We start from the raw sequence: 27,420 nt of genomic DNA, 5'->3' as shown, positions 1-27,420 counted from the left end.
TTTGAAGTTCCACAAAGAAGAAAAAATAGACTCCAAAATCCTTAGGTCAGTGGTTCTTAAAATACGGGTCCTGAAGCAGCAGCATTTACCATCTCCTGGAACTTCTTAGAAATGCAAATTCTCCAGCTCCACCCCAGACCCACTGAACACAAACACTGGGGGTGAGGCCAGCAGTGCGTGTGTAGACAAGCCCTCCTGGGGATTCTGATCCACGCTAAACTCTGAAAACCACTGCCCTCCAGGAAGGCTCCAGTGGTCCATAAGCTTGTTCTCTGCCAACTTCCCCAGGCTCACTGGCTGTCACCTGGAGCCCTGGATTCTCAGAGCTCCTTTCTTCTGCTTCTGTTTCCTGATGCCCTGGCAGGTATATTGGCTTTGTCCTTGATCTGAAACCTTTTAGGCCTAATTAACCCAGGAGAAATCGGGTGCTCTGTATGGCCAACCTAACTCTAATTTCCCGGCCTCTACTTTGGGCTTTGGTGACCAATCACTATGGGCATAATAGCACGTAGCACACTTTATCGTTGCCACTCGAGACTTTTACAAGGAGCATGACTTCCAAGATCTCCGGGTCTCTGTGTAACCAAAAGTGAGGGTCCAGCTGCTCACCGCTCAAAAGCCAATAAAGAGGCAAGGTTCGTGGAAAGGAAAGTTTGCTTTATTTTGGAGGCCGGCAACCTGGGCAGGTGCGTGGATTCCTGTCCAAAGGCCAACTGCCCTACCCCCGCAACTGACAGTCAGCGGGCAAGAGCCTTTATAGACGGAAGGAGGGGGCTACATGCAGAAACAGCACAGGCAGCTCTGACGGTCACCTTGAAATTGGTCATGGGGTGGTCTGATCAGTGTCATCTTGATTGTTTTAAGTACAGTTAGTCTTTAGTTCCAGGGTCGGTTGGTTCCCATTTCCTTGAGGCCAGCTCTCGGAATTGTGGCAGCTTATGTCATGCCTACAGCCTGGTCATCATGTCGTTAAGGTCTTCCACCTGATGGGGGTTTTAGTATCTGCAAGATAGCTCACAGGATAGGGCTCAGAATGTTATCTATAGCCCTTGAGGAAGAACTAAAGGTCCTTAACTTTGCTTAATGACTAAACTATTATTATTTGGTTTCCTCTGACTGTCTCCCTTTGTTTCTGTATTTTCTCACTTGTCTGAGTAAACTTATTCCTTGGCTAAATTGTTTCCACAGACAAAAAGTGGGCTGAGGACATGGGGAGGAGGACCATAATGTCCTGCTCCGTTTCATCTGGACTCAGTAGTATCGTACCTGCTTTCACTTATCCCCATGGCCACACCTGCTGATGGTGTTCCAGAAACTTCTACATCATACGCCTCCTCCATCTCTGGTCAATTCTTTCCAGTCTTCTTCAAGACATTGCTCCTCTGTCTGCCTTTAAAATCGGCTTTCCCTTTGGTTTATCCCGAAACTTCTAACCACGCGGTTCTCACCAGGTGACCTCATCAAGGTCCACATCTCTGACTACTGCCCCGTGCACTGGTGGTGCTTCATTGTGGCCCCCAGGCCTGCGTGGCCAGCCACCTACCCTCTCCCCAGATGCCTCCACGGTACCCCACGCACTGGGACTGAACTTCTCTAAGAGTCTTATTTAATCCTTATGATGGTTCTTCAGGGCAGCCATGGCTATCCACGTTTTTTTTTTTTAATAGATTAAAAAAACCCATCTATTTGTCCAAAGTGGCACAGCTGGTTATTTGAAGAGGCGGGATTCAAACCCAGATCTGTTCTAGTAGAAACTGCCCACTTATATATTTCCTTGCAGCTTATTCATCTCTCTCTGGCTTCTCCCCAACATCTGATCACAAAGGTCGGACGAGTCCAGGCTGCCACTGTCTTCAGGAAACACCCCACCACTTCTCTTTAAGAGAAAAGTCGGCGAACCCAACAGGTTTCTATGCCTTTAATGTTACTCTGACCGTCCAATTCAATCCCAGGGGGATTGGCTGTCCAGGAGAATCGAAAGCATGTCACCTCTTCCCTCTCCTACCCTCATCCTGGCTGGAAATCACACTCACTTTTCAGGAAAAAGTTTAAAGCCTTAGAGGTCCTTCATAACATGGCCCTGGACTGTTTTTTATTCCTCTCTCTTGCCGTTCACTCAGACAACTTGAACTCTGGCATTTCTAGTTTTGCTGAATAGCACCTCTCCCGATGCCTTGGTCACACCCTGTGCCCTTCCCCTACCTTATCTCTATTCCATACAGTGATCCAAGCCCTGTGAAATGCCTTGCATAGAGGTGCTATCATTTAAGCCTCACGACACTTTTGTAGGTACATATCATCGTTCCTATTTTAGAGATGAGGAAACCGAGACTGGAGAGGTTAGGTACTTGCCCAAGGTCATAGGGCTGATCAGGGGTGATTTCAATACAGGTTTCTTGGGCTGCAAACCCCATGTTCATTTCCAAAATACTGTGCCTGTACTAAGAATATTTCCTTTCCATGCACTAAAGCTGAAATAATTATTTACATTTATGTTTCTACCTTTGTTCTTTTAAAGTCAATGCATAAATTACAGATAAAAGGCTAGTGCTTATCTCCTGGATATGTAAGTTAATTTAGGGGTTCACAGTAAGCATATAATAATTGCTTAACACATGAACAAATGGATGGGAGTGGACCATGGCTGAATGACCTAAAAATTATAATCCTGCAGATGGTGAGTTATGATGCATTTTCTCCATGTAAACAGGATGACGTGTTGGAATATGGTATGTGGATATAAAATATGCCTCCTGTTTCCTACCTCTATGCCATCAGTAGTTTACATTGGGGTGCATACTGTAGGACTATGATAACCCGACAGGCAGTGATTCTTCACAGCTTGTTAACTGTCCTCCTTTAGGGGCCTAGAAACTTAACCATGCCAGACAAGGGCATTTATATGTTCAAAATATTTCTTGATGGATGCTTAGTTCATGAAATTCTCTCTCGCATATTGGAAAATCATGTATCATCTGATTTTAGCCTGAAGTCAAGATTTGTTCCATTTAAGTTTTCGAGTCATGCGTTGTAGTGCTCAAAATTCCCAGACATTTGTGCAATGGCAAAGCCTCTCTTCCACAGCATTTCCAATGGATGGAAGAGTGATGATGAATGATGGACATTCCAGCACAACGTCTGGCATCTAAGAGTTCCCAGCATGAAGATCAAGGGTTTTATTCTGACTGCTGTTTCCTAAGACCAAAGACAAATCATAAAGTCTCCTTGTGCTTTGAAGGAATGAGATAATATTCAAAAGGAGATCAGCATCCAGACCAAAGCACAAATGCATGTACACAAAAGTGAAAACAGAATGGCACCCTTAAGGCTGGAGATTGAAAAAAAAAAGTAAGGCTTTTAAAATATATTTTAGGCCATGGTTATCAGAATTGAATTCTTCTCTTTTCTAAGCCAACAGTGGAATCTCTGCTCTTTTTCATGAATGAGCATCGGATTCGAAAGCAAATCTTTCCTGACTGTAGTCTGATGAAGCTTGGGCATCATCATCTAGAAAACATACCATAAAATTTCCGTTTTGGTATAACTTCAATTAGAGCCCTGGCTAAATAATGGTGATAACAGCTACTGCATGTTGTCTTTATAACCAAACGACCAGACTGGTGGGGGAGGTATTTCCATTCATTTGACAGAGTGGAAAACTGAGGAGATGGTTTTCTCACTATGATGTAGTTACTAAGGGAAGATGTTAGTATTGAAATTTCAGCTCTTGAATTGCTATTCTAGAACTTGCTTGTCTCACTTCCACACACTGCTTTTCTAAGTAGAGACTTATTTTATGTTTTGAAACTTCTAGGCAACTAAGTATGTGTTTCAACACAAATTCTAAGATCACTGTGATGATTTCGCTGTTTTTCCAAAGATGTGCCTAATTCAATGCTACTTCATATATTTATATTAATATGTTTGTTTCCCTCTATCCTGAGAAGAAAAACATATCCTTTAACGTTTTATGAATATCATTTATGCTTTGCATGAATATCACATAGCCGCTTATTTTATGTATGCTTTAATTTAATCACCCACAGTGCGTAGATTCATTTCCCCTTAATTTAATGTGTTAAGATGATTATTTCATTGTAATTCACACTGATGGACTTGGTTTGAAAAGTTGAATGCTTGTTTGAGTGGAATGGTTTTGACATTTAACAGCTATAGTATACTTTCTTTATTCTAGAGTAACATATCAGAGATTAATTTTATAACAAATTTCCCTAATAATAGGAATAATGAATGAGTGATTGAGTCATTTGCATTTACTTTGTTTTTTCACCTTGAAGAACAACTCATGCAAAATCTAGATGCTGCCACAATTGATGTCAATTTCAAAAGGTGTATTCTTTGTTCATTAAAGGCTCCAGTTCTTCACTTATACTTGAAAGTATTATGAAGAATGATTAAAGGTAAAAAGTTCAGATAAAGTACTGATACATGCAACAACATGGATGAACTTCAAAACCAGTATGTTAAGTGAAAGGTGTCAGTCTTATTGTATGATTCCACTTTTGTGCAGTGTCCAGTAAAGGCAAATCAGTACGGACAGGTGAGTGGTTGCCAGGGGCTGGGTTCAGTAATGAAGAGTAGCTATAAATCAGCTCAAAGTTTCTCTGAGGGTGATGGGAATGTTCTAAAATAAGATTGTGGTCATGGTTGCACAACTCTGTAAATAGACTAACAATTATGGAACTGTACACTTAAAACAGAGGAATTTTATGATACACAAAATATATCTCAACAAAGCTTTGACAAAATAGACGTGAGATTATAAATAAATAGCTTGAGGTAATTAAAATTTTTGCCAACAGATAGAAAATTAATAAGTTCACATCATTTATATATCAGTATTATTTATATAACATACTGTGTACGTTATTCTCCTAGACTTAATGGAGGATACACCATAGGAGGAAGACATGATTTTCCTCTGAAGTTTGCAACCCAACTAAAAGAACGTATCAATAAGCAGAAGGCAGTATCTGACACTCTAGTACCACCAGTGTTAGGTGAACAGGGAAGAAAATGGAATTATTATTTCCAAAACAATGTAGGTTAGATTCTTTTTTATTTTTCTCTAAGATAAATGCCAGCCAATAGAATTTTCATCATTGCTTGGTCATAAACAGGGTTGCTGCTCATTTCAGGTCTAAACTCAAAGCTCTTCCAACATTTCTATTTGGAAATCCCATGCAGGAAGCAGGGTGTCTCATCAAACTTCTTATTCTCAGCACACAGTACAGAACTAGGCACAGAGAACACACTAAAAACATTTCTGATGTAAATCAAGATAAAAGCACAGTCACTGGAGGGTCAAACAGGCATGTTTAAAGCCACAATATGATACGGCAGAGCACAGGAAGTACTTTAATTAAATTTCATGACAGCATGAGAAAGAAATGATTCACTGTGAGTGGAGAATCCCAGAGGAAGTGATATTTGAACTGGGCCTTGAAGGATGAGGGGCATAAAAGAGGATTTGTGAACGTTTTCAAAAATAGGATCTACTTCATGCTGGCACCCTGAGACCCAGATCTAGAACTGGTGAATCGAAATTCTTCATTCTATTTCAAATGTCAAAATAGTCTAGAAAGATACACTACAGGTATCAAGATTAACCTAAAATATACCCCAATCTTAGTTGTTTTGTAATTTACTATGGTTTGAATTGTGGAAAGGAAAGAAAGTCCAGTTAAACATGAGAAGAGACCGAAGAGGCAGCCATCTATTTGCTATCCTCAGAAAAGCCTTCAGACGGCAGAGAATCTGCTTTCTGTCCCAGTACAAAGAGAGGTGACCCCCAGGTAAGCATCATCCTGTCATTCCAACCTTAAAAAGGTCACTGGTTACAAAGAAACAAATAACTTTTATTCTTGAGACATTCACCCTTAGAACACTGAATGGATGCTTCACAAGAGGACTCAGGCATAGGGAACAGACTGGTGGTTGCCAAGGGGGAGGGGGTTGGGGGAGGGATGGAGTGGGAGGTTGGGATTAGCAGATGCAAACTATTATATATAGGATGGATACACACCAAGGTCCTATCGTATAGCACAAGGAACGATATTCAATATCCTGTAATAAACCATAATGGAAAAGAAAAAGGGAAAAATAAACACAATAGGACTCACACAAAGATGTAGGTGGTTTGGAAGACTGGAAACTATTTCTGAATCACATACTTAAATTTAAATTTTTATAGGAACAAACATCGGGTGATACAACAATTTTTATTTTTATTTTTTGTATTTTTGCCCAACATGCATAATCTGATTCTAATCATGAGGAAACACCAGTCAAACTGAGGGACATTCTAGAAAATAATCAGCCTGCATTCTTCACAAATGTCAAGTGCCATGACAAAGAAAGGTTTTGAACAGATTAAAGCAGACTAGGCAGACAAAAACTAAATGAAAGGCACAGTCCTGGCCTGGTCCTGGCCCAGAAAACAAGCTGGTTTAAGGAACAGCGGTGGCAAGCCCTGTCGGGAATGAAGTCAGGATCTAGAGACACGTCCCCTCTCAGTCCTGCTCTCAGCCTTGACCTCTCCTCTGTGGGGAGAGAGGGGTGAGGAGTGACAGTTTGTGAAATTTAAATAAAGTCCGTAGGTTAGATAATAGTACTCATCAATGTTAAATTTCCCGATTTTGATCATTGTACCACGGTTTTCTAAGAGAATTTCTTTGCTTTCAGGAGACACACTGAAGTATTTAAAGGGGCATGATGTCTGCAACTTAGTCTCAAATGGTTCTGAAAAATAATAATATGTATATATGCAAACAAACACATAGTATTCACACACACAGAATGATAAAGCAGATGTGGCAACATGTTAACGGTGAATCTGGGTGAAGGGTGTATGGGAGTTCTCTGCACCACTTCCACTTTTTGGTAAAGCTGAGATTAAAATCAAATAAAAAGGAATTTATAGGTTTGCCTTAGCATATCTTCCAGGAAAGCACACAACTCACTCAAACTTGAAGACAAGATGGTCTCCTGCCACCAATTTTCTTTTTCCAATTCAACGCTTAAAAACAGAAACCAGGCCTTGGAGCAACTAAGCCCGTGCGCCACAACTACTGAGTCTGCGCTCTAGAGCCTGCGAGCCACAACTACTGAGCCCATGTGCCACAACTACTGAAGCCCGTGTGCCTAGAGCCCATGCTCCACAACAAGAGGAGCCACCACAATGAGAGGCCCACGCACCACAACGAAGAGTAACCCCCGCTCGCCGTAACTAGAGAGAGCCTGCGCAGAGCAACAAAGACCCAATGCAACTAAAAATGAATAATAGATTAATTAATTAATTAAAAAAAAAAAGAAAAACAAGACTTCCCTGGTGGCGCAGTGATTAAGAATCCGCCTGCCAATGCAGGAGATATGGGTTCCATCCCTGGTCTGGGAAGATCCCACATGCCACAGAGCAACTAAGCCCGTGAGCCACAACTACTGAGACCGCGTGCCTAGATCTCGGGTTCTGCAACAAGAGAAGACCCCACTTGCGGCAACTGAAGCCCACATGCAGCAACGAAGACCTAACGCAGCCAAAAATAAATAAAATAAAATAATAAAAAAAAACAGAAACCAACCCCAAAACTAAGCAGATCTGGTGGTGATCATTTTGACATGTATAGAAATATTGAATCACTAAGCTGTACACCAGGAACTGACATAGTGTTGTAGGTCAATTATACTTCAGAAACAAACCAAAAAACTCATAGAAGAACAGATCAGATTTTCTGTTACCAGATGCCGCGTGGTGGGGGAAGGGGGAGGGGGAATTGGATGAAGGTGGTCAAAAGGTATAGACTTTCACTTATAAGATAAATAAGCACTAGGGACGTCATGTACAACATGGTAAATATAATTAACACTGTTGTACATTATGGAGAGAAAATCCTAAGAGTTCTCATCACACAGAAAAATATTTTTTCTATTTCTTTAATTTTGTCTCTGTAAAGGGATGATGGATGTTCATTAAACTTATTGTGGTCATCCTTTCACAATGTATGTAAGTCAAAATGTTATGCCTGGGCTTCCCTGGTGGCGCAGTGGTTGAGAGTCTGCCTGCCGATGCAGGGGACATGGGTTCGTGCCCTGGTCCGGGAAGATCCCGCATGCTGTGGAGCGGCTGGGCCCGTGAGCCATGGCCACTGAGCCTGCGTGTCCGGAGCCTGTGCTCCGCAATGGGAGAGGCCACAACAGTGAGAGGCCCGTGTACCACAAAAAAACCAAGCCAAAACAAAAAAAACAAAAAATGTTATGCCTTAAACTTATACAGTGCTGTATGTCAATTATATCTCAATAAAACTGGAAGAACAAAAATTGAAAAGTAAGCCAATTTGCAATAAAACAAGAAGCCAAGCTCAATAGCCTTTGATTCATCTGAGAAAAGTGTGTCAGATTGATTAGAGTTATTTTCTTACTTTTTAGTGGTGATCACCACTGTTCTTAATATTCTTCATTCTTAAAGGCTTATATTCTTAATATTGCAAAATACTTTAAAACATCATAAGAATAAGCATTTATTTCCTTTATTTGTGGAAGAAATGAGACTCAAACATAGAATGATCACTTCAAAAGAAAGTTAAGAATGAGCATATCATGTGTAACCAGAAAGGGATAACAAGAAAGGACTATCCCTATGTCCGGCCATAAATATTAAATGAGATGAACCCATTTCAGATAACTGTTTCCTTGGAAACGCAGTCAATTGAAACTCCTGCAAAAATTAACATGTATTTTTTTCTTCCCTTAAAGGGCAGGAGCTTCTTTTACTTACATAGTTTTGACCTTTAGTTTTATATCTTAGGCTTATTATAAGACATTTTTTCCAGAGCTGGGCAAACAGAGCCAAATAAGTATCTTTTCATTAGTTCTGAGGCTTGGCTTATGATCGTATGGCCTTTGTAGTTGCATATTATGCGGCAACTGTGAGTAGGGTAGTTGGGGTAAAACCTGCCAGTCACTGAATATTGCCATCTGGACTAATAAACCGTCAGCCCACATGCAATACTGTAACTCATGCTGAGTGAGTTCACAGTATAGCTAATTGAGTTAATTAGCCATTTTGGCAATACAGTTCTGTATTTTATTTTATTTATTTTTTTGATGTGCATCCTTTTTTTTTTTTTTTTTTTGCGGTATGCGGGCTTCTCACTGTTGTGACCTCTCCCATTGTGGAGCGCAGGCTCCGGACACGCAGGCTCAGCGGCCATGGCTCACGGGCCCAGCCGCTCCGCGGCATGTGGGATCCTCCTGGTCCGGGGCACGAACCTGTGTCCCCTGCATCGGCAGGCAGACTCTCAACCACTGCGCCACCAGGGAAGCCCCAATGTGGATCATTTTTAAAGTCTTTATTGAATTGGTTACAATATTGCTTCTGTTTTATGTTTTGGTTTTTTGGTCTCGAGGCATGTGGGATCTTAGCTCACGCACCAGGGATCGAACCCCCATCCCCTGCATTGGGAGGCAAAGTCTTAACCACTGGACCACCAGGGAAGTCCCCAGTTCTATATTTTAAGAGGCAGTAAAGTTGAACGAAGTCAAGTCTCTTGTATAAGCCAATACTGACAAATGCCCTGAGGATAGTGGTTCAACAGCGGCAATGGTTCTGTCTCAGCCGATGCCATGGAGGATGGCTCTGGACCATGGAGGATTCCCGACTTTCTTTCCCAGAGCCCTGCTGGTTCTGGATTTCTGGTATCTTTGCAGTGTGGATAGAGAAACAATTCAAGTCAAAGAGGCTGGATTGGTCCAGAACCAAGACTAATCTCTAAAGACAGCTCATCATGAGCATCACACAGGTGATAAGTGCAGGTGAAATGGTCCCCAGGAGACCTGCCTTGTCTGCGATGGTGCTACCAGAGTCTGCTCTTGGCATGGACTTTCTGCTTCTCTGAGGTTTTCAAAACCCAAAGCCTCTGCCCTGCAGAGGAAAGGATAGAGGGTAGAACTGGTCACCAACGCCTTCGGGAAGAGACGTTTATGATGGAGCATGGGTACGTTTTCAGAAACTGAAGGGGGAAGAAGCCTAGACTTACTAAAGAACTGAGAATAACCTGAAGCCTCCTCTGTTCCTGGGGAAAGCTGGCCCAGGGTTCAGTAAGAACACTGAAAGAGGCAGTAGAAGACGACTGATTTTGCAATTTATCCTGGAGCTGGTGCTATGTTTTCATGATGATCATAGCTTAGGCTTTGGGGGCCAGGACTGATTTAATGTATTTTGCTCTATTTTTCCCACAGGGGGAAATATGGTTATTGTATTGGAGAAATACTTTATTTTATTTTTGCCATTATTTTGTATTTATTTCTATTTATTTTTTTATTTTTTATTTTTTTTTTGCTGTGCCGCTTGGCTTGTGGGATCTTAGTTCCCCAACCAGGGATTGAATCCAGGCCACAGCAGTGAAAGCGCAGAATCCTAACCACTAGGCAAACAGGGAACTCCCTACTTTTTTTCATTTTAATTTTAAAAATTTTTAAAAATTTTATTGGATTATAGTTGATTTACAATGTTGAGTTAGTTTCAGGTGTACAGCAAAGTGATTCAGTTATACATATACATATATTAATTCTTTTTCAGATTCTTTTCCCATATACATTATTACAGAATATTGAGCAGAGTTTCCTGTGCTATACAGTAGGGCCTTGTTTGTTATCTATTTTATATATAGTAGTGTGTGTGTGTGTTAATACCAAACTCCCAATTTAACCCTGCCCCCCACGTTTCCCCTTTGGTAACAAGTTTGTTTTTGAAATCTGTGTGTCTGTTTCTGTTTTGTAAATATGTTCATTTATATCATTAAAAAAATAGATTCTACATATGAGTGATATCATATATTTGTCTTTGTCTGTCTGACTTACTTCACTTAGTATGATAATCTCTAGGTCCATCCATGTTGCTGCAATTGGCATTATTTCATTCTTTTGTATGACTGAGTAATATTCCATTGTATATATGTACCACATCTTCTTTATCTATTCCTCTGTGGATGGACATTTAGGATGGAATGTAGGTTGATGTCCTTGGTTTCTTTGTGGCTAACTAATCTCTGATTACAGTATTTGTTGGAGAGAATTAGGGATTTGTCCATAGTTAAATAACTGGAAAATGTCAGAGCCAAGAACCAAACCATGGTCTTCTGTTGTAAACAGTCCCTATGTGCCTACTACGTGCTGAGCGACATCCTTAAGACTCAGTGCAGTAGGCAAGCTGTGTAACAGGAGGATTCTCAGAATGGTTTTTTTTTTTCAGCTTTACTGAGGTATAATTGACAAATAAAATTGCAAGATATTTAAAACATACATGGTGATGATTTGCTATATTTATCGAATCATACGTATATTTGTGTGTATGTGTGAACATCAGTCTTGGAATATCTTGATAGCCAATGATCAATATGCCATTCACACATTTGTCTAAATGTGACTGTAACTTCTTTGTATTTTCATCCTGTGTTCCGGGCCAGCTCCTGGCCAGCAGTGAGGCGGTGACGTTTGTTTTCAGGGCGCCATGTCTGTGGTGAATACCACTCCTACTGTACAGTGCACAACCTGACGACCTGTACAGTGCTGCATGGGAGTCCTGCTCTTTATTTTCTCTCTCTCACCCGTTTCCCTGTGATCCTCACCCCTCTCATGGCCTCCTCCCTTTCCCACTCCTTCTATTGCCTTTATTGGATCCTGTTGAGGAGGAAAGGAATCTGACTCAATTCTCCACTTGGAGATTACTAGTGACTTGATAAGATATCCAGCCAGGAGGTTTGCATTTTGAAAGACCACAGAGAAAGGGCCATGATGGAATTACAGGCACTCAGGGCAGTCCGCGGGAGAAGGGAAGGACTTTGAATTCCAGTGGTCACCTCTCATAATTTTTTATGGCTGACTCTCCCAATAGTTTCTTTTCAACTTCAAGGCAAGGTCAGTAAGTTAACCTCCCATGTTGTCCCAGATTTCGTCTGAAAACTACCTGTTGGGATTATCACAGGATTCGGCTGTTGCGTGTGTTCCCCCTGCTTCCGTTATATCCCTGGCTTTAAAAACTTCAATCCTGTTAGCATCTACTTAGTGGTTATTCTCACGTGGGCGTTCTATACCCCTAATATCCTATCTGCTTCTCATAATGTTTCTAAGCTTCATGATGAGAAAATAACTCTTATTTATTGAGCACTCACGGTGTTCTGTGAAATCACCTAAGCTTCTTTCTTTCCACAATTCGATGAGAGAGGCAAGACCCCATTTCACAGATGAGGAAACAGCCTCAGGCAGGCTAAGTGACTTTGCTCAAGGTTAAACGGCTGGTAAGTGGCTGTGCGAGCATTTGACCTTAGACTGTAAAACCAGGTATGGGCTGAGCCCCACTGCTCCATCCTGGCAGGTCTAACTGCCCCACATGTTCACCTCATGTAGACCAGCATCTTCTCCAAGGTTTTAGATTTCTTCCTTAGGGTTCCTGGAATTCTCTCGCCCTTTTGTGCTATAAAAGTATGATGGTAAAGAGCTCTGATGTCTGAGCCAGGCTGCCTGGTGCAAATTTCATTTCAGCTCCCTCATACTTCTCTTGGTTTCTTGTTTAATTTTTTAAACTTTTTAAAGAGTCTGAAAAATACCTTGGTTGTTGCTATGGATTCTTTTCTCGGTTGTTTATGCCTCTACTCTAGCTGTGTATGTGATGGTTTGTTCTGCTTTTCTTCATTTACGTTTATCTAGTTCGTCAATGCATTTCAAGGTCCAAAAGGGTAACAAAAACTGGAGATGGAGGGCTCCAGGCTTTCCTGTAACAGACGCTGCAAAACTGGCCTCGAAAAGCCCGTGGTCTCCCACCGCTCCACGCTGCATCTCAATGAAAACTGCAGTTGGGTGGAACAGAGCTTTGCATTTTTGAGGTTTGTCTTCTTTTGACGTGGCTGTTCCCAGTTTCCCTCCCCTCCAGTCGAGCTGATGACTTTTCTTTCTTTCCTTTTCTTTGTTTTTCACATTATAATGTGTTTTTATTATCTCAAAGGGTGAGTGATATAGGTCCCATTGCAAAAAGTCTAGGCAATCAATAAGAAATCCTTATACAATCATGTGAGTTTTACTCTGCATTATATACCTTATTACACTTCAGAAAACACCAAGAGGTCCCAGGAGTTGTTTTGTCATCCTCACAAAGTTAGTGAGTGGATTCTCCACAGACTAAGTGGTCTGGGCTTTCTTTTCTAGCCCTTCTCTTTCTGTCTGCCCTGGGCTACTGATGGGTGCGCTTCCCTGCCTTTGAAGTATCACATCTCAGAGCTCTCTGGCATGTGCCAGAAGCTGGTGGAGAGCACCTATTCTCATGTTGATGACTGAGGCTTCCCGATGCCCTTGAGGTGTGTGAATCACACTGGAGCTCTCAGCTGGAACCATGCTTCCTGAAGGATGGGGAGAAGGGGCAGAGAGGAGAGTGGAAATGGATAGAGCAGATGGTCTACTGGTGGGAGGGCTAAAGCTTTTTAATCCCCGACCTTCTAAAACACTCATTTACCTGAAGATGTCCTTGTATTTTACTTAAGGACAAAGAGAGCCATCACGTGTTTGAAAATGTGACTAACTTGAAGGATTATAATGCACACCATAACTTGACTTCACGTCTCTCATTTTTAGAACACTTTGTTATTTCGGTAAATGAGGATTATACATCATTTAAAATGGTCATCATTGATTTGGTTCACTTTTTTCCTCCTTCTGAAGAGCTTGTGTTGATAGTCTGCCCTCAGACATAAGAAATTGCTTTAAAAAGTGCTTTAATTTGTCTACATCTTGGGGACTGGTTTAACAAATTATATCTATAAGCAAGGATAATCTACAGCCAATAAAAGTCAGGATTCAGGAGAATATTTAAGGACAAGGGAACATGTTCATGATATACTGTTAAGCTTTAACAGCTGGTTAAAAATGGTATGCCTCCTATGATTCCAAGTTTGTAAAACATAGATATGCATGGAAAAAAAGACTGAACTATAATAAAGATTTTAATATCCTTGGAGGATGGAATTACAAACGATCTCTAAAAGTCATTTTTGTTGAACTTTTGGGAAATTTTTACTTTTCGTACATGGGAGGCTTTTACAGTGAGAGAAAGTAACTTCCTAGTAAAATTATTTTGACTATGTTTTCTTGCCTTTCTGGGTATCTGAGATTCAATTCTCTTGATATACTAAACACAGAACGGACCTACAGAGAAAATTCAGTGAGATCACCAGATTGCTATCTTTTATTCTGATGCAACCCCGGAAATGGGTCATTCCCTGCCTTGTTTCTCCCACCAGGTTCCAGTGTTTCAGGAAAGTCCCTGATTGACATCAAGGGCAAACATCCAGGTTGGAGGTCTGACTGTCTGGGTTCAGCAGGGCTGACAAGATCCAGCTACAGGGGTGCGTGCATCTGTCCAGGACCCATCCTTGTGGGGCTGGTGGGACCTGTGGTTCCCAGACAGAAGCTCGGGAGGGTGTGAGAGGGCTGAGCAGAGAAGCCTTGTAAGAACTTGGAGGAAGAGCTGGGCTCCAGTCAGAAGGGTTCAAGTCCCAGAGGGATGTTCCTGGGCAGAGTGATTGAGCAGAACACCCGGTTGGCAATTAAGAGAAGCCAGGTCTAAAGGGAGGACCCATCAAGAATGGAGAGACTCAGGTGGCTCCCCAGGTGCGGGCAAGGAAAGGAATTAAAATGCACATTCCCCAAGTGTCCACTAGGTGGCAGACATTTTCCTTTACTGGTACTAAGAGCTTGTCCGTATTCTCAGGCACTTCCTGATGCTCAAGTCTTAAGAATTGCTCAGAGGGCTGGTTAAAATACAGATTCCTGGGCCCCTTTTCAGAGCTTCCAGTTCGGTAGTCTGGGGCCCGAGATTCTGCATTTCTAAGAGGTCCAGGTGCTGCTAGTGCCACTGGTTGGAGATCTGGGAGCATCATCTCAGACTCTGGGAAGGGAGGAGGTGGGCGGGGAGTAGGGTGTGGTCCTCACCGTTGAGCAATTAGCTCACATTGTGACAAAAACTCTAAGGCGAGCAGCGTGGCTGGGGGAGGGGAACAGGGTCACTTGCTTCTGGCTGGAAATAGCCTCTGGCACTAGAGCAGAAGTGAATTGTGGGATATGCAGCAGAATGTCAGACCTCCAGGGCTCTCATTTCATTTAAATGTGTTACCAATTAATTTCCTTACAATGGTTGTAGCACATAGGAGAACACGTACATGCAGATTAAAATAAAAGCAGTATTCAGATCAAAATGAAAAAGAAGGCATTCAGTACCTACCAAAAATAAGCCTAGAGAAAAACATTAAGAATACTACAAAGGGACTTCCTTGGGGGCGCAGTGGTTAAGAATCCGGCTGCCAGTGCAGGGGACACGGGTTCGAGCCCTGGTCCGGGAAGATCCCACATGCCGTGGAGCAACTAAGTCCGTTCACCACAGCTACTGAGCCTGCGCTCTAGAGCCCACGAGCTGCAACTACTGAGCCCACGAGCCACAACTACTGAGCCCACGTGCCACAACTACTGAAGCCCACATACCTAGAGCCCGTGCTCCACAACAAGGTCCTGCTCGCCACAGCTAGAGAAAGCCTGCACGCAGCAACGAAGACCCAACACAGCCAAAAATAAATTTTAAAAAAGAAAAGAAGAAGAATACTGCAAAGCATAAATCAGTAAATCTCAAATAATTTACAAAATATCCAGTCCACGATGGCCCAACCCTTGGTTCTGCTGCACAAGATTTTTATACAGAGCTCTGGCCCTGCGTGACTGACCAAGCGAGTCTGACAATATCCAACCAGACTCTACCCTGTTCAGTGAGATGGATCCACTGATCATGCCTTTGAACGCCAGTGGCGATGCTATTTGGCTATGACTGTTTCTAAAGCTTTTTCTCGGTTTCTGTACTTGCATCAGTAGAACCGGGTAGGAAGTAATAGCTTGCAGAAGGGTATCCAACCACAAACCATTTTGCTGTACAGTGGAAGCTAACACAATATTGTAAAGAAACTATACTCCAGTAAAAATCAATTAAAAAACACACACACTCAGAGGCGCATTGGTCTAGACTGGCTAGCTCACTGATTTGGGAGATGGGCTTTTGCAGAACTTCAAGCAGCCCATTTGTTCTTATGGCTCCTTCACTGCAGACTCCTTCTGTATCTTTAAGGGTCATTTGGTTCTCATCAATTCCATTTGGAGTCCTTGAAATGGGGGTACTTGGATGGATTTTTGGCCCTGCTGCTATTTCTTCAAGGATATGAAGGACAATCTCCTGCACATAGTAGGCACTTAATAGACACAGATGGGACGCAGGCATGGAATGGTAGCCCAGGCAAGAGATATGCTTGCAGGCTAGACAGAGAGAGCCAGGAAATCAATGCCCAGCCTGGATGGATGTCAAAATAGAGCTCTTCTCACAGATCCTGTGAGGAGGTGGCTGGCAAGCTGAGTAGATGGAGAGGACCCAACTCAGAAAAGAAAAGCAACCACTCCAGTTGTTTCCCTGGCCTCACCACCACCTCATCAAATACCGGTGTCCATTGGGAACGAGTGAAATTCAGTTTACAGTTTTGGCCGTGACAGTAGGCTTCCTCAGTATCTTCACGCTGAACCAAGGCATTGCTTCACGTCCATGCCAGTGTGAACCCTGGCTGTTGCTCTAGAAACTACGGGAGCGTTTACCTTAGTTGTGTTCCTTTTAAAACTAGAATCTGGAGGAAGGACTTTCATTTACTAATTTAATTATATTTTCCTAGTAAACAATTCTCCACCTTGCAGCAAAAGAGAGCTGAATGGATGCGAAATGGATGATCAAGTCTAACTCCCCTGCGACGTCATGCTGCACCCCACACCCACCTGTCCTGGTCTCCTTCTTCATCCCTCACCAGGCACTCAGCGCAGCCCAAGGAATTTATGTGATTTAATGATGCAGAGCTGATCATAATGATCACAGCAAGAATGAAGCTGCTGCTTAGAGAGCACTATGGGAGATATTGTGCTAAAGTGCTTAAATCCATTATCTTCTTCAATTCTATCAACAATCACATAGGTTTGCTCAAGGACAGAAGGTGGAAAGGCTGAGATTCTAGCCCAAGTATGGCAGACTCAAAAATCTGTGATCTTAATCACTGTATTTACAACACTTAGGGTCTTGGATCCAAATAGAAACTCTTTCCTTTTGCTTTCAAGGTTTACCAGCAAACTGGAAACTGGACAGTGTCACAAACTCTACATATCCAAGGCCAAGATTTCTCACAAATGATGGAGATGGACCCATGAATGAATGAATGAATGAATACGGGTACCAATTAGGAATAAGTCACATTTAGTTTGTGAGGTCCTTAGATCATGAGGACACTGCAGTTTCCTGTAAACCAGGGCATTTCACTGTGAACCAAGGACTGATGTGGTCTTGACGCCAGCTCCTAAAATCTGAAGATACAACCTGGTTACAAGTTCTAAGACTAACTCTCAATTGCATTTCAAACAAGTGTGCACATACACACAGGGACACCTGTTTTATATCCTGACTTTTTTAGATAAACTTATTTTGCTCTTTTTCTAAATATCCCTTTCAATTTCTCAAATCTCCTAAATAATAAAGATGAGAGACAGTTCAAACACAAATCTTCCCCAAGAGAACATGTATGGTTTTGACTGCACTGAAATCAGAGCTCATACCACTATTTTATTATTTGTTTAGATAATCTTATTTTCATCTGAAACAATCTGCACACCCAGCTTCACAGGTCTACTGGTGGTTCCAAGGAGCGCCTGAAGTGTTTTCAGAAAAGTTAAAGGACCAGCAGTTTTTTGAGAGGGATGAATGTAATCATGTTTTATGTTCAAGTTAGAACACTTTGCAAAAGTCCTTCATGGCTCATATATAGGAGTCTTTACAAACTTTCATTAATATATCTTGGTATGTGATTGGCAGATTTTCAAATACACCATTTAAAACTTTATCATGCTAACACAACATTGTAAATCAACTACACTTCCATAAAAAAATAACTTGATCATGAGTCAAAGTCCTTAAAGAAAGTGGAAAAAGACCTTATTTTTAAAAATGCTACATTGGAAAAGAGTGGGCGGTCACATGAACTTGGACATTTAAAGACACAAATTGATTTAAGAAGCAAAGATTTTGGGAAGTCCTAAGACCATAAAGCGATCAACACAAAGACATCTGTCAGGGTGGAGGCGACTTGAGGTAAAGACCAGTTAAATCTAATGCAATCAGAAACTTAGGCCAGTTTAACACTTTTTTATGAGGTGACAACCCCCTAACACCATAATCTCGCCTTTCAGGATGATGACACAGGACTTAACAAGTAAAAGAAAACAACTTCAAACCTCTCTTTTGAACATGAATTGTCTATTTAGGTTAAAGGTAGACTTTGAGATCCCATTAGCTACTGGCACAATTGGGAAAAGTCATGTACACACACACACACACACACATACACACACATGCTTCAAAGCAAGTAGTTATGTAATGATATCAATGTCTGTTTCTACTTAGCTTCGAAAACAGAAGTGAAGCCAAAACTAACAACCCTCCTGCTAATTAGAGAAAGAAAAATGTCTTCTCCCCAAGTGCCCCAACATGAAACTGAAATTAACTGCTTTCCTTTGGAACCCACTTATTTTATGCTTCCCAGAAGATACGGGGATAAAGAAACTCTGGAAGAGAGCAGCTGGGGAAAACACATGGACACCATACGTGGACTCAGTGGAAACAGAGCACACACTTAACAGAAAATTCTTTTCCTTGTGGCAACTCGGGTCTAATAAAAATCTGGTTACCTTTACATTTCTTCTCTTCTGTTTGGAAGGTCTGGGCGTTAGGGACGCTCTGATCGTTCACATCATCATGGTCCAGATGGAATATGGAGCTGGTCCAGGTGGCCTGGATGAGATGCCGGGGCGACTGTTCATTTTTCAATGCACTGCGCCTCTCTGGGGGGCTCTTCCTGTGCAGGCAGGCTTCAGACATTCCCACAAGCTTCCACTCCTGCTCGCCGTGTGGACAAGGCTTTGGCTTGTCCCAGGCTGGAAGGCCATTTTCTGGAGGGTTGAAAAACACGAGATGACGAGCTTTGGCATTGTCAGGATGGGGCTGAGATGGAGAGGTTTGGAAGGCAAGTGCTTTCTCGGTTCTTTGGGGCTGACAGCGTTTGCACACCCCTCCCCTTGACAGTGGTCATAAGATGCAGAGGGTGTCAGCCTCGGGCATGGAGCCACCGGCGCTGGATTGCCTGTCGGAGTAATCAACACATTCCCCCGATTTTACTGCCTACAAAGATGTCAGCTCCTCCGTGGGAAGGCTGCCCTTTCGCCAGCCCTGCTCCCAACAGCAATGGCCCAGGAGCAAGTGGACACCAATTTATGTTACTGCTTAGACGACCATTTGAGGTCTCAAGGGTCAGGGCTGGCCGTGGACACTTTTCAGAGCCTCAGGACATAAAACGTCCAGGATTCGGCCTTATTTGACTTGGGTGTTATCACAGGCTGACCTGAGGGGCACCCTGTTGCTTAAGAGGGACGTGCCACGTGGCTACGTGAGAGTGACAACTCTGTTCTCTCTGTCACCTTCCACTCCCGACAGCCTGACACAAAGGGCTGGCTCTTCCAAGAGAAACTGTGTCGATGGTTTCAATGTTGTCCCAAACAGGCGAGGAGATCAGATGAGCCGAGCAGATCGTGCTTTATTTGTGGGGTAAATTAAGAGCCCTAATGATAGAATGAAAAGCCACATGTCTCTTGCGTTGAGATACAGGCAGTTATGGTTTATGTATACGATGTTGTTTTCTCTATTCAATTTCTAGGGACTTGAAGGTCTGCCCTCTAGAGAATGGGAAACAATAGAACAATATAATGAAAATGTTCTCACACTAACCTTCCCTGGTGGCAAATTTTACCTCCTTGAATATTTTACTGAATACGGCTATAAAGTAGAGAGTAAAAAGGAGTATGCTAATATATATAATTTGTAGATGCAGTCACATTAAAAACCATAATCCATCTGGTCACCCATATTTCCAGAAATTCATAGGCTACTGTCTGACAAAATGAGAAAAAAATATAGAGTTCTACTTTTAAAGTGATTATAGACAGTGATGGAGAGACTAATTGATAAGTGAATTTCTTTTATGCTGAAAGGGCCAAAGGACCGTGAATATCCATATCAGAGACACAAGTCCATCCTGGTCTGTGCATAGTACTGGGAATTTAAAGCTGCTGTTCAGACACTTAAAATGAATTTTAAATTACTTAATGCAAGGGTTAAACACGCTTTTGCTTTTCACAAGCCCCCTCTGTAAAGCTACTAGATGCCTTCAGAGATGTTGGTTAGGGGTGGTTTCTCTAAAGGTGTCATCTGTTCTCAGCCCCTTTTGGAAGTTGCATTTACCTTTCCTGGTCTTGGGGTTACTGTGGGGAAATCCCAATACCCATCCACTTTATTTCTAGTACAGGAGAAGACAGTGAACAACTACAGCAAGATAGCAATAATCGACACGTGATTTCTCTGTCACAGTCAATGGAAATACTGCAGCATGAAATACCCTAACTTGGCCAGTAACCAATGACCCCCTTTAAACAAAATCGTACAACACTTTTGGATGTAATATTTGCTCTTATTCAGAGAAGAGCCCTGAAAATTCACGCTATGCAAAGGGCTGTGCTAAGCATCGTGGGAGGGGAGTGAACTAGACTTGGGCTCTTTCTCCTCGGTTTCTAGGGCGTTATTCAATGCATGGTAAATCCAAAAGGTCTGGACTCCAGCGTGCCAGCTCCTGTTGCAATTACAGGCACTTAGTCTCACTTTCCATGAAAAGAAAAAAATAGCTTAGGATCTTGGGAGATTGTATGGCATTTCAGATGAAACGTATCTGTGTGGAATCCTTTCAAGGACCTAGTATCCACGAGGGTTTGAGGTTTTCATGAGCTAGGACTTCCCTGGCGGTCCAGTGGTTAAGACTACGCGCTTCCACTGCAGGGGGCAAGGGTTCGATCCCAGGTGCGGGAACTAAGATTCCACATGCCACGTGGTGTAGCCAAAAAAAAAAAAAAAAGTTTTCACGAGCTAAATATAAAGCCACTGAATGCAAGGGTTAACTTTGCAAAAAGAGTTTCATTTCGTTTCTACAGAAGTGAAAAGCCTTCTCACCCATGCATGTTTCTATGATGTCTACTCAATTGTCACGGACTCTAATTCCTCGGGAAATTGCACCGTGTAAGGCTCCATTTTATTTTTATTTTTTAAAATTTATTTTTGGCTGTGTTGGGTCTTTGTTGCTGCGTGCAGGCTTTCTCTAGTTGTGATGGCGAGCGGGGGCTACTCTTCGTTGCGGTGTGCGGGCTTCTCATTGCGGTGACTTCCCTTGTTGCGGAGCACGGGCTCTAGGTGCACGGACTTCAGTAGTTGTGGCACGTGGGCTCTAGAGAACAGGCTCAGTAGTTGTGGCTCACGAGCTCTAGAGCGCAGGCTCAGTAGTTGTGGCGCACGGGCTTAGTTGCTCTGCGGCATGGGGGATCTTCCTGGACCAGGGCTTCCTGAATTGGCAGGTGGATTCTTAACCACTGAGCCACCAGGGAAGTCTCTAATGCTCCACTTCAAGTAATGTTAAAGTTATCACAGTTTTTTTGTAGCGCCTCCAACATTTGATTTTTCTGCAGAAATTCTTAAAATGTGGTATTAATTCCCCTACCTGCACAGAAATTAAGAAATACAGCCAAACTGGGTAGTCACTGCTCCCTAGTGAAGGGAGCTAGTCAACGTGCATAGATGAGAGATGCTGGAAGGGACCCCACCCAAGGGGACATTCCTCCCTAAAGCACAGCCCATTAAAGTTTGCTCGGCACGTCCCCTGGGCCAGCAAGAGCGGGAATTTCTTCTAAGCAAGTGAGGTTATTTTTGCAGGGAGGCAGGGGATAGGATTGCCTTCCATTTTCCTAAGAAAAGAGTCCGAGGTGGTTTGGGAAAAGGGCTCCATTTGTGGGAGGCATTTACGAGCTCGTAATTACTGTCTGTAATTACATTCATGATAATGATGTTCTGTTGTTTAATTGGCAGGTTTATGGTTGGGGCACTGCCGGCACATCTGGGACTAAGAAGTCCTGGTTGGGTCACGGGAAAACGAGGGATTTACTTAAGGAGGATTCTTGATTATCTTCCCAAGAAGAGAGGGGCATATATAATTCCTATTCCATTCCCAAGGAGGAATGAAACACGATTCCAGGCTCCTTCAATTCTGCCTGCCAAGGATGCTGTGAACTGTGTTATTTATTTATTTATTAATGGATTGGTTGAGATTTCAATGCTCCAATTTTATAAACAAAAATTTAGTTTATTTAATATTAAAGCAGAGACAAAAAATTTTAACATTGTTTTAATCAAGTAACATAGCTGTTTGAAACAGGAAGTTTTAAGACAGTTGAATAGAGCAAAGTGAAAGATTATTAGGATAGCCACTCTGAATAAATTCCTTACTATATGCATTTGAATTCCACTGTAAGTTTGGCACTAGACTGAACACTGGCCTAAGCCAAAATTTTCTCTTTAGTGTTTAGAAGCCCTGAACGTTTTCCTTCAGATTTAAAAGAAGAAAAAGAAAAAAAAAAAAAAGGAAGAAAGAAAAAGGGAAAAAACCCTCTATAACAGAACCTCCTTAGCTTGATAATGAACATGCTGAATGCAACTTCATACCCCCTAAAGAATTTCAGAAAATGGCAAAAAATTTAAAACCTAGGTGAGATGTGAATTTGCAAAAACCTCTTCTCTTTGGTGTGACAAAGCTCATTCCCTCCTAGTAGGTATATGGCTCTCCTTCAATCTCATCAAAATCTATCAGAAAAGGCAGCTGGAGATCAATTTGTACCTCGCCAGTAAGACTGCTAGGGTTTAATTTCGTATAATATCAAGCTAACAAGGTTTTATTTTACCAAGTGTTTGTATAGTTTCAATGTGAAAAAAACGTACATACATTTAGAACTGTGTTATTTCCATGTTTGCTTGGCAATGATGGTTTTCAGGGATTTCCTGCTATTTCTGTATCCTTTGGTTCCCCCAAACCTCAAACCAATGAGATATTTCTTTTTAGAAGGATTAAAATCTCAAAAGACTACATCAGTGAATCTCAAATTTTGGTAAATATCAGTCATGTGAGGCGCTATTAAAGCCGGCAGGAGGGCTTCCCTGGTGGCGCAGTGGTTGAGAGTCCACCTGCCGATGCAGGGGACACGGGTTTGTGCCCCGGTCCGGGAGGATCCCACATGCCGCAGAGCGGCTGGGCCCGTGAGCCATGGCCGCTGAGCCTGCGCGTCCGGAGCCTGTGCTCCTCGACGGCAGAGGCCACAACAGTGAGAGGCCTGCATACCGAAAAAAAAAAAAAATGGCAGGAGACCAGGCTTATTGAAATAGGATGGGGCCTGGGCATTTGTATATTTACCAAGTTCTACAGATGGTTCTGATACCCAGTAGGGTTTGAGATCCACAGGGTTAAGAAAATCTAAGGTAAGAAAACAAATTATTGGCAGATATCAGATAAGGGTGCAGTTCCCTTCTCAGATTGGAAGGTTTTACACGCCCTGGACTAAATTCGCATTATAATTAAAACATTCATCAATTGCTTTGGGATCTACTGCTTGAAGCATTAAAAGTCAGATGTTAACTGGAGTTACCTTGTAGATTGCAGGTATGGATCTGAGTAAATACTCAGTCAAAAAGCCTGTTGTTCTGAGGATTATCTGGGACACAAATGTGCGCAGTAGTAGAAATACATTTTTTTTTAAAAGGGAGATTCTGGAAATGACCATATCTTATTATTCACATGAAGAATGAATTCTTTAATGGATCCCAGCTAACAGATGGCTTTTAATATTTCATAGTCTAGACATCAAGACAATTAATTTGTCAGTTATGATGCAAATTAATAAATAAGTAGAATCAAAGAAAAGAACTAGATAGGGGCATGTGAACTGCTACTAAAATAACTAGACACACATTGACCTGTGTGTCTCGAGGGCATCTAGATTTGAATGATTGCATCTGTGTTAGATGACCATAATTCTAGTGGCTCGAATGACCCAGCATTGACCTAAAGGGTTCTTTTGCAAAAAGAAGCAAACATAAATCCTATGAACAGAACTGCCTACGTCCTATCTCTGGAAATTTCGTTAAAGATAATAGAAAATAAACCTGTCCATCAAAAAAGGAGAATTGTATGAAAATATGCAAGTATTTCAGGACATGAAAGCAAGCTTACACCTTAGAAAAGTGCTAAGGCAAAGGAAATGGAATTATGACAAAGTGCTCAGAAAGGGTCTGCTGAGTAGGCTGGGGTTTCATGGCATCAATTATGAGTGTGGAGTTTGCATTAAAAGGCCATCAGTATGAGGCACTGAGACCCCCGAACCATATTCTGTGTTACGCGGATGTATATACAATACGCTTTGCCAACTCAGTGAGCGTGTAGAATTATCACCGTAGAGCATCAGGCAACTAAGTATGAGGTCTCTGATTTCCGTTTAAATTTTTGACTCCAACCCATAAGTTCAGCCTTGTGGAATGCTCAGACATATCAACTGACTTTTGTTTGTGGAGTCACGTAGAACAGGAGACCCATATTTGGCTGAGCATTTACTATGGGCCAGGTATAGAGCTAGACACTTCGATTCATCTCCGTGAACATCCCGGAAGTACACAGTGTTCTACTGCTTGATTGACAGGGAAACTAAAATTTAAAGAAGCATTTCATCTGCTCTTTCTTATCTTTTGTACTGTTAACTGATATGTTTGCCTTAGTTTGCTAAGTCGCCATTGACCTATTAACAGCTGTCATTTGATGAATACTTTGAAAGTTCTTTATACACTATGTTTATTGTCCAATTTTCCCAATTATTGATATTCACAACCGGTCTCCAAGCTTTCACTCTCAGCCACCTCCAAGCTCTGGTCCACGCAGCAGCCAGAGTGAACTTTTAGAAATATACATCACAGTAGATTGCTCTGCTGTTTAGAATCTTCTGGTGACTCCCCATCAATATTGGAAGGAAGTCCTCAGCTCTTACTGCAGCCCGCGGGGCTCTGTGGGATTTATCAGCCTGTCCTGCTGAGCCTCCACTCCCGTGGCTCTGCCCCCGTTCTCTGTCCTCTGGACATGTGGGCTTCAAACCTGGGAAGCTCATTCCCACCACAGGGTCTTTGCAGAAGCTCTTCCTTATGCCTGGACTGTCCCCTTCCCAACCGTTATACAACCACCGTCCGTTGTACCAAGAAAACCACCAGGATCCAGCTGCCTCCCCCTTTTACAAGAAGGTTAGATTTCCCTGATGCAGAACCTCTCAGGGTTGCATTTCTCCAGGAAGGTAACTGAAAATGAAAAACCGAATGTGGGGCTTCCCTGATGGCGCAGTGGTTGAGAGTCCGCCTGCTGATGCAGGGGACATGGGTTCGTGTCCCGGTCCGGGAAGATCCCTACATGCTGTGGAGTGGCCGGGCCCGTGAGCCATGGCCGTTGACCCTGCGCGTCCGGAGCCTGTGCTCCACAACGGGAGAGGCCACAGCAGTGAGAGGTCCGTGTACCGCAAAAAAAAAAAAAGAAAAACCGAATGTGTTGCACCCGTGTACTCCTTGGTGCAGGGAGGCAGGGAGGGGGTTGGAAGATCGGTGTCCCAACCCTTCTGTGGAGTGGTTGATGGGTCTAATCTTGGAAGATCACTTCCTGTCCCTAAGTCTCAGATTTTCCGTTTGCAAAAGGGCAATATAATATTGCTCCTGGGATTTTTCTAAGGCTCAAATGAAATGATGTATGTGGATGTATTTAGTAATTAAGTGCTCTTCAGGGGTACACAGTGCTGTAACCACCTAATCTATATTGTATACATGACCGTATGTATCTCTTTCTATCCAAAGGGAAAAATACTATTAATAAAACAATGTGTTACTTTTCCTAATAAAATATTCTATGTTCAGTGGATACAGGTACCTTACCTTTACTCTCAACACCATGACCATCATCAACACCACTACCATCACCACCTGGTCCTCAACAGAACGTGTGTGTAGGTGAGGTTGTTTTTGATGACCTCCCACTTCCTTCTGACCCCCTTTTGATCGTCTCTCTCCCTCCTCCCAAGTCCTTGCTATTCTCATGCAGTCCTCTGGGTGCTCAGTCACCACTGTGGGAGAATCCCCTACTCACAGATCTCTTAGTGACCTTGGGCAAGTCACTTCTCTTCTCTGTACTTTGGTTTCCTCACCTGCAACATGGGAACATTCTATTGCTGTGATGATTAAATAAGTTCGTACATAAAAAGGTCTCGGAACAGTGCATGGCACATTGTAAACGGTAAATGTTCGCTCTTTACTCATGCACTCAAATGATCTCTTTCCTTTGCCCCATCCTCCAAACTCAAGTCTTTTGTAAATGTGATTCTCAAAGAACGTCTCCAGAAGAAAGAAGTTTGACAAATGACTTCACACCACTAGCTTAATAGCTTGGAACCTGGGATGAGTCACCCCTCTCAGCAGAAGTTGTGATTTAAAGAGGATGCTTGGAGAGTGTAGGACCATAGCCCAGGAATGAATGCCTGAAGCTGGATGTCTGATGACCGTGCAGGGCAGGTCGGAGAGATGTTTTGGCGAAGCAGGCATTTCCGTTCGGCCTCCTCACTATCATCATACCCGGCTTGCTTAGCTTGGTGGGTCAAGCAACCTAATAGTGAGGACACAGGTTTGATCTCTATTCAACTTTCAAGACCTGGCTCATTGTTTAAGCTTTTCTTGAACCAATCCATCCACCCTCAAACTTCCATAGTTCTAAAACGTATCTCCCTTCCTCTGCATGCTACTTTTTACCTCGTGATATAACCATTTATATACATGTATAATTTTCTCTTTTTTTTGTGGTTACACTTACATTGCCTAGCACAATGTCAGTGAATAACAATTAATATTTCTTGTTCCCTAATAATCTGATAATTGCAAAGAGAAAATTGCTACCTAAGCACAGACTCTGCCTATTTTCTTATCCAGAAGCCACTGGTTAGTCACAAGGTGGATTCATTACTATTAAAACCAATTCAATGCGATTTTCTATCACCAACAGTATTATCGTCCCCAAACTGCAGGTGAAAATGAAAGCTGTTCTGCTTTTTTAGAGGCAGGATAGGATAGTGGATAAGACCATGGGCTCAGCTAGTCAAGGTTCAGATTCTGGCTCTACCACTTATTAGCTGTGTGACTTTGAGAAAATTGGACCTCTCTCTGGAATATCTGTCCTGTTTGTCCTGCCTCCTCTGCAAGGGCAAGAACTTATCACGGCCTCCTTGTGTGTCAGTGGCATCCCCACATTTTTCCTTCTTTACTGCACCCTAGTCAATGTATCCATCTCTCAAATCCCACAG

General features: G+C 42.4%; 1 protein-coding gene across 2 annotated transcripts in view; it reads right to left on the bottom strand.

Annotated features, from left to right (window-relative positions):
* The window catches only part of THRB (thyroid hormone receptor beta), a gene marked incomplete at its 5' end in the record, with an annotated part of 72,051 nt that extends 53,030 nt beyond the window's left edge, over positions 1-19,021 (bottom strand). For both annotated transcript variants that reach the window (XM_079704769.1, XM_079704770.1), the window contains one exon: positions 18,817-19,021. In XM_079704769.1, coding sequence (XP_079560895.1) covers positions 18,817-19,006 — 190 coding nt within the window. The remainder of the gene's footprint in view (positions 1-18,816) is intronic.
* Positions 19,022-27,420: the final 8,399 nt, after the last annotated feature.

Source organism: Hyperoodon ampullatus (genome assembly GCF_949752795.1).
Source record: "Hyperoodon ampullatus genome assembly, chromosome: 5".
NCBI classification, from domain to species: Eukaryota; Metazoa; Chordata; class Mammalia; order Artiodactyla; family Ziphiidae; genus Hyperoodon; species Hyperoodon ampullatus.
This window is presented reverse-complemented; position numbering and strand designations above follow the sequence as displayed.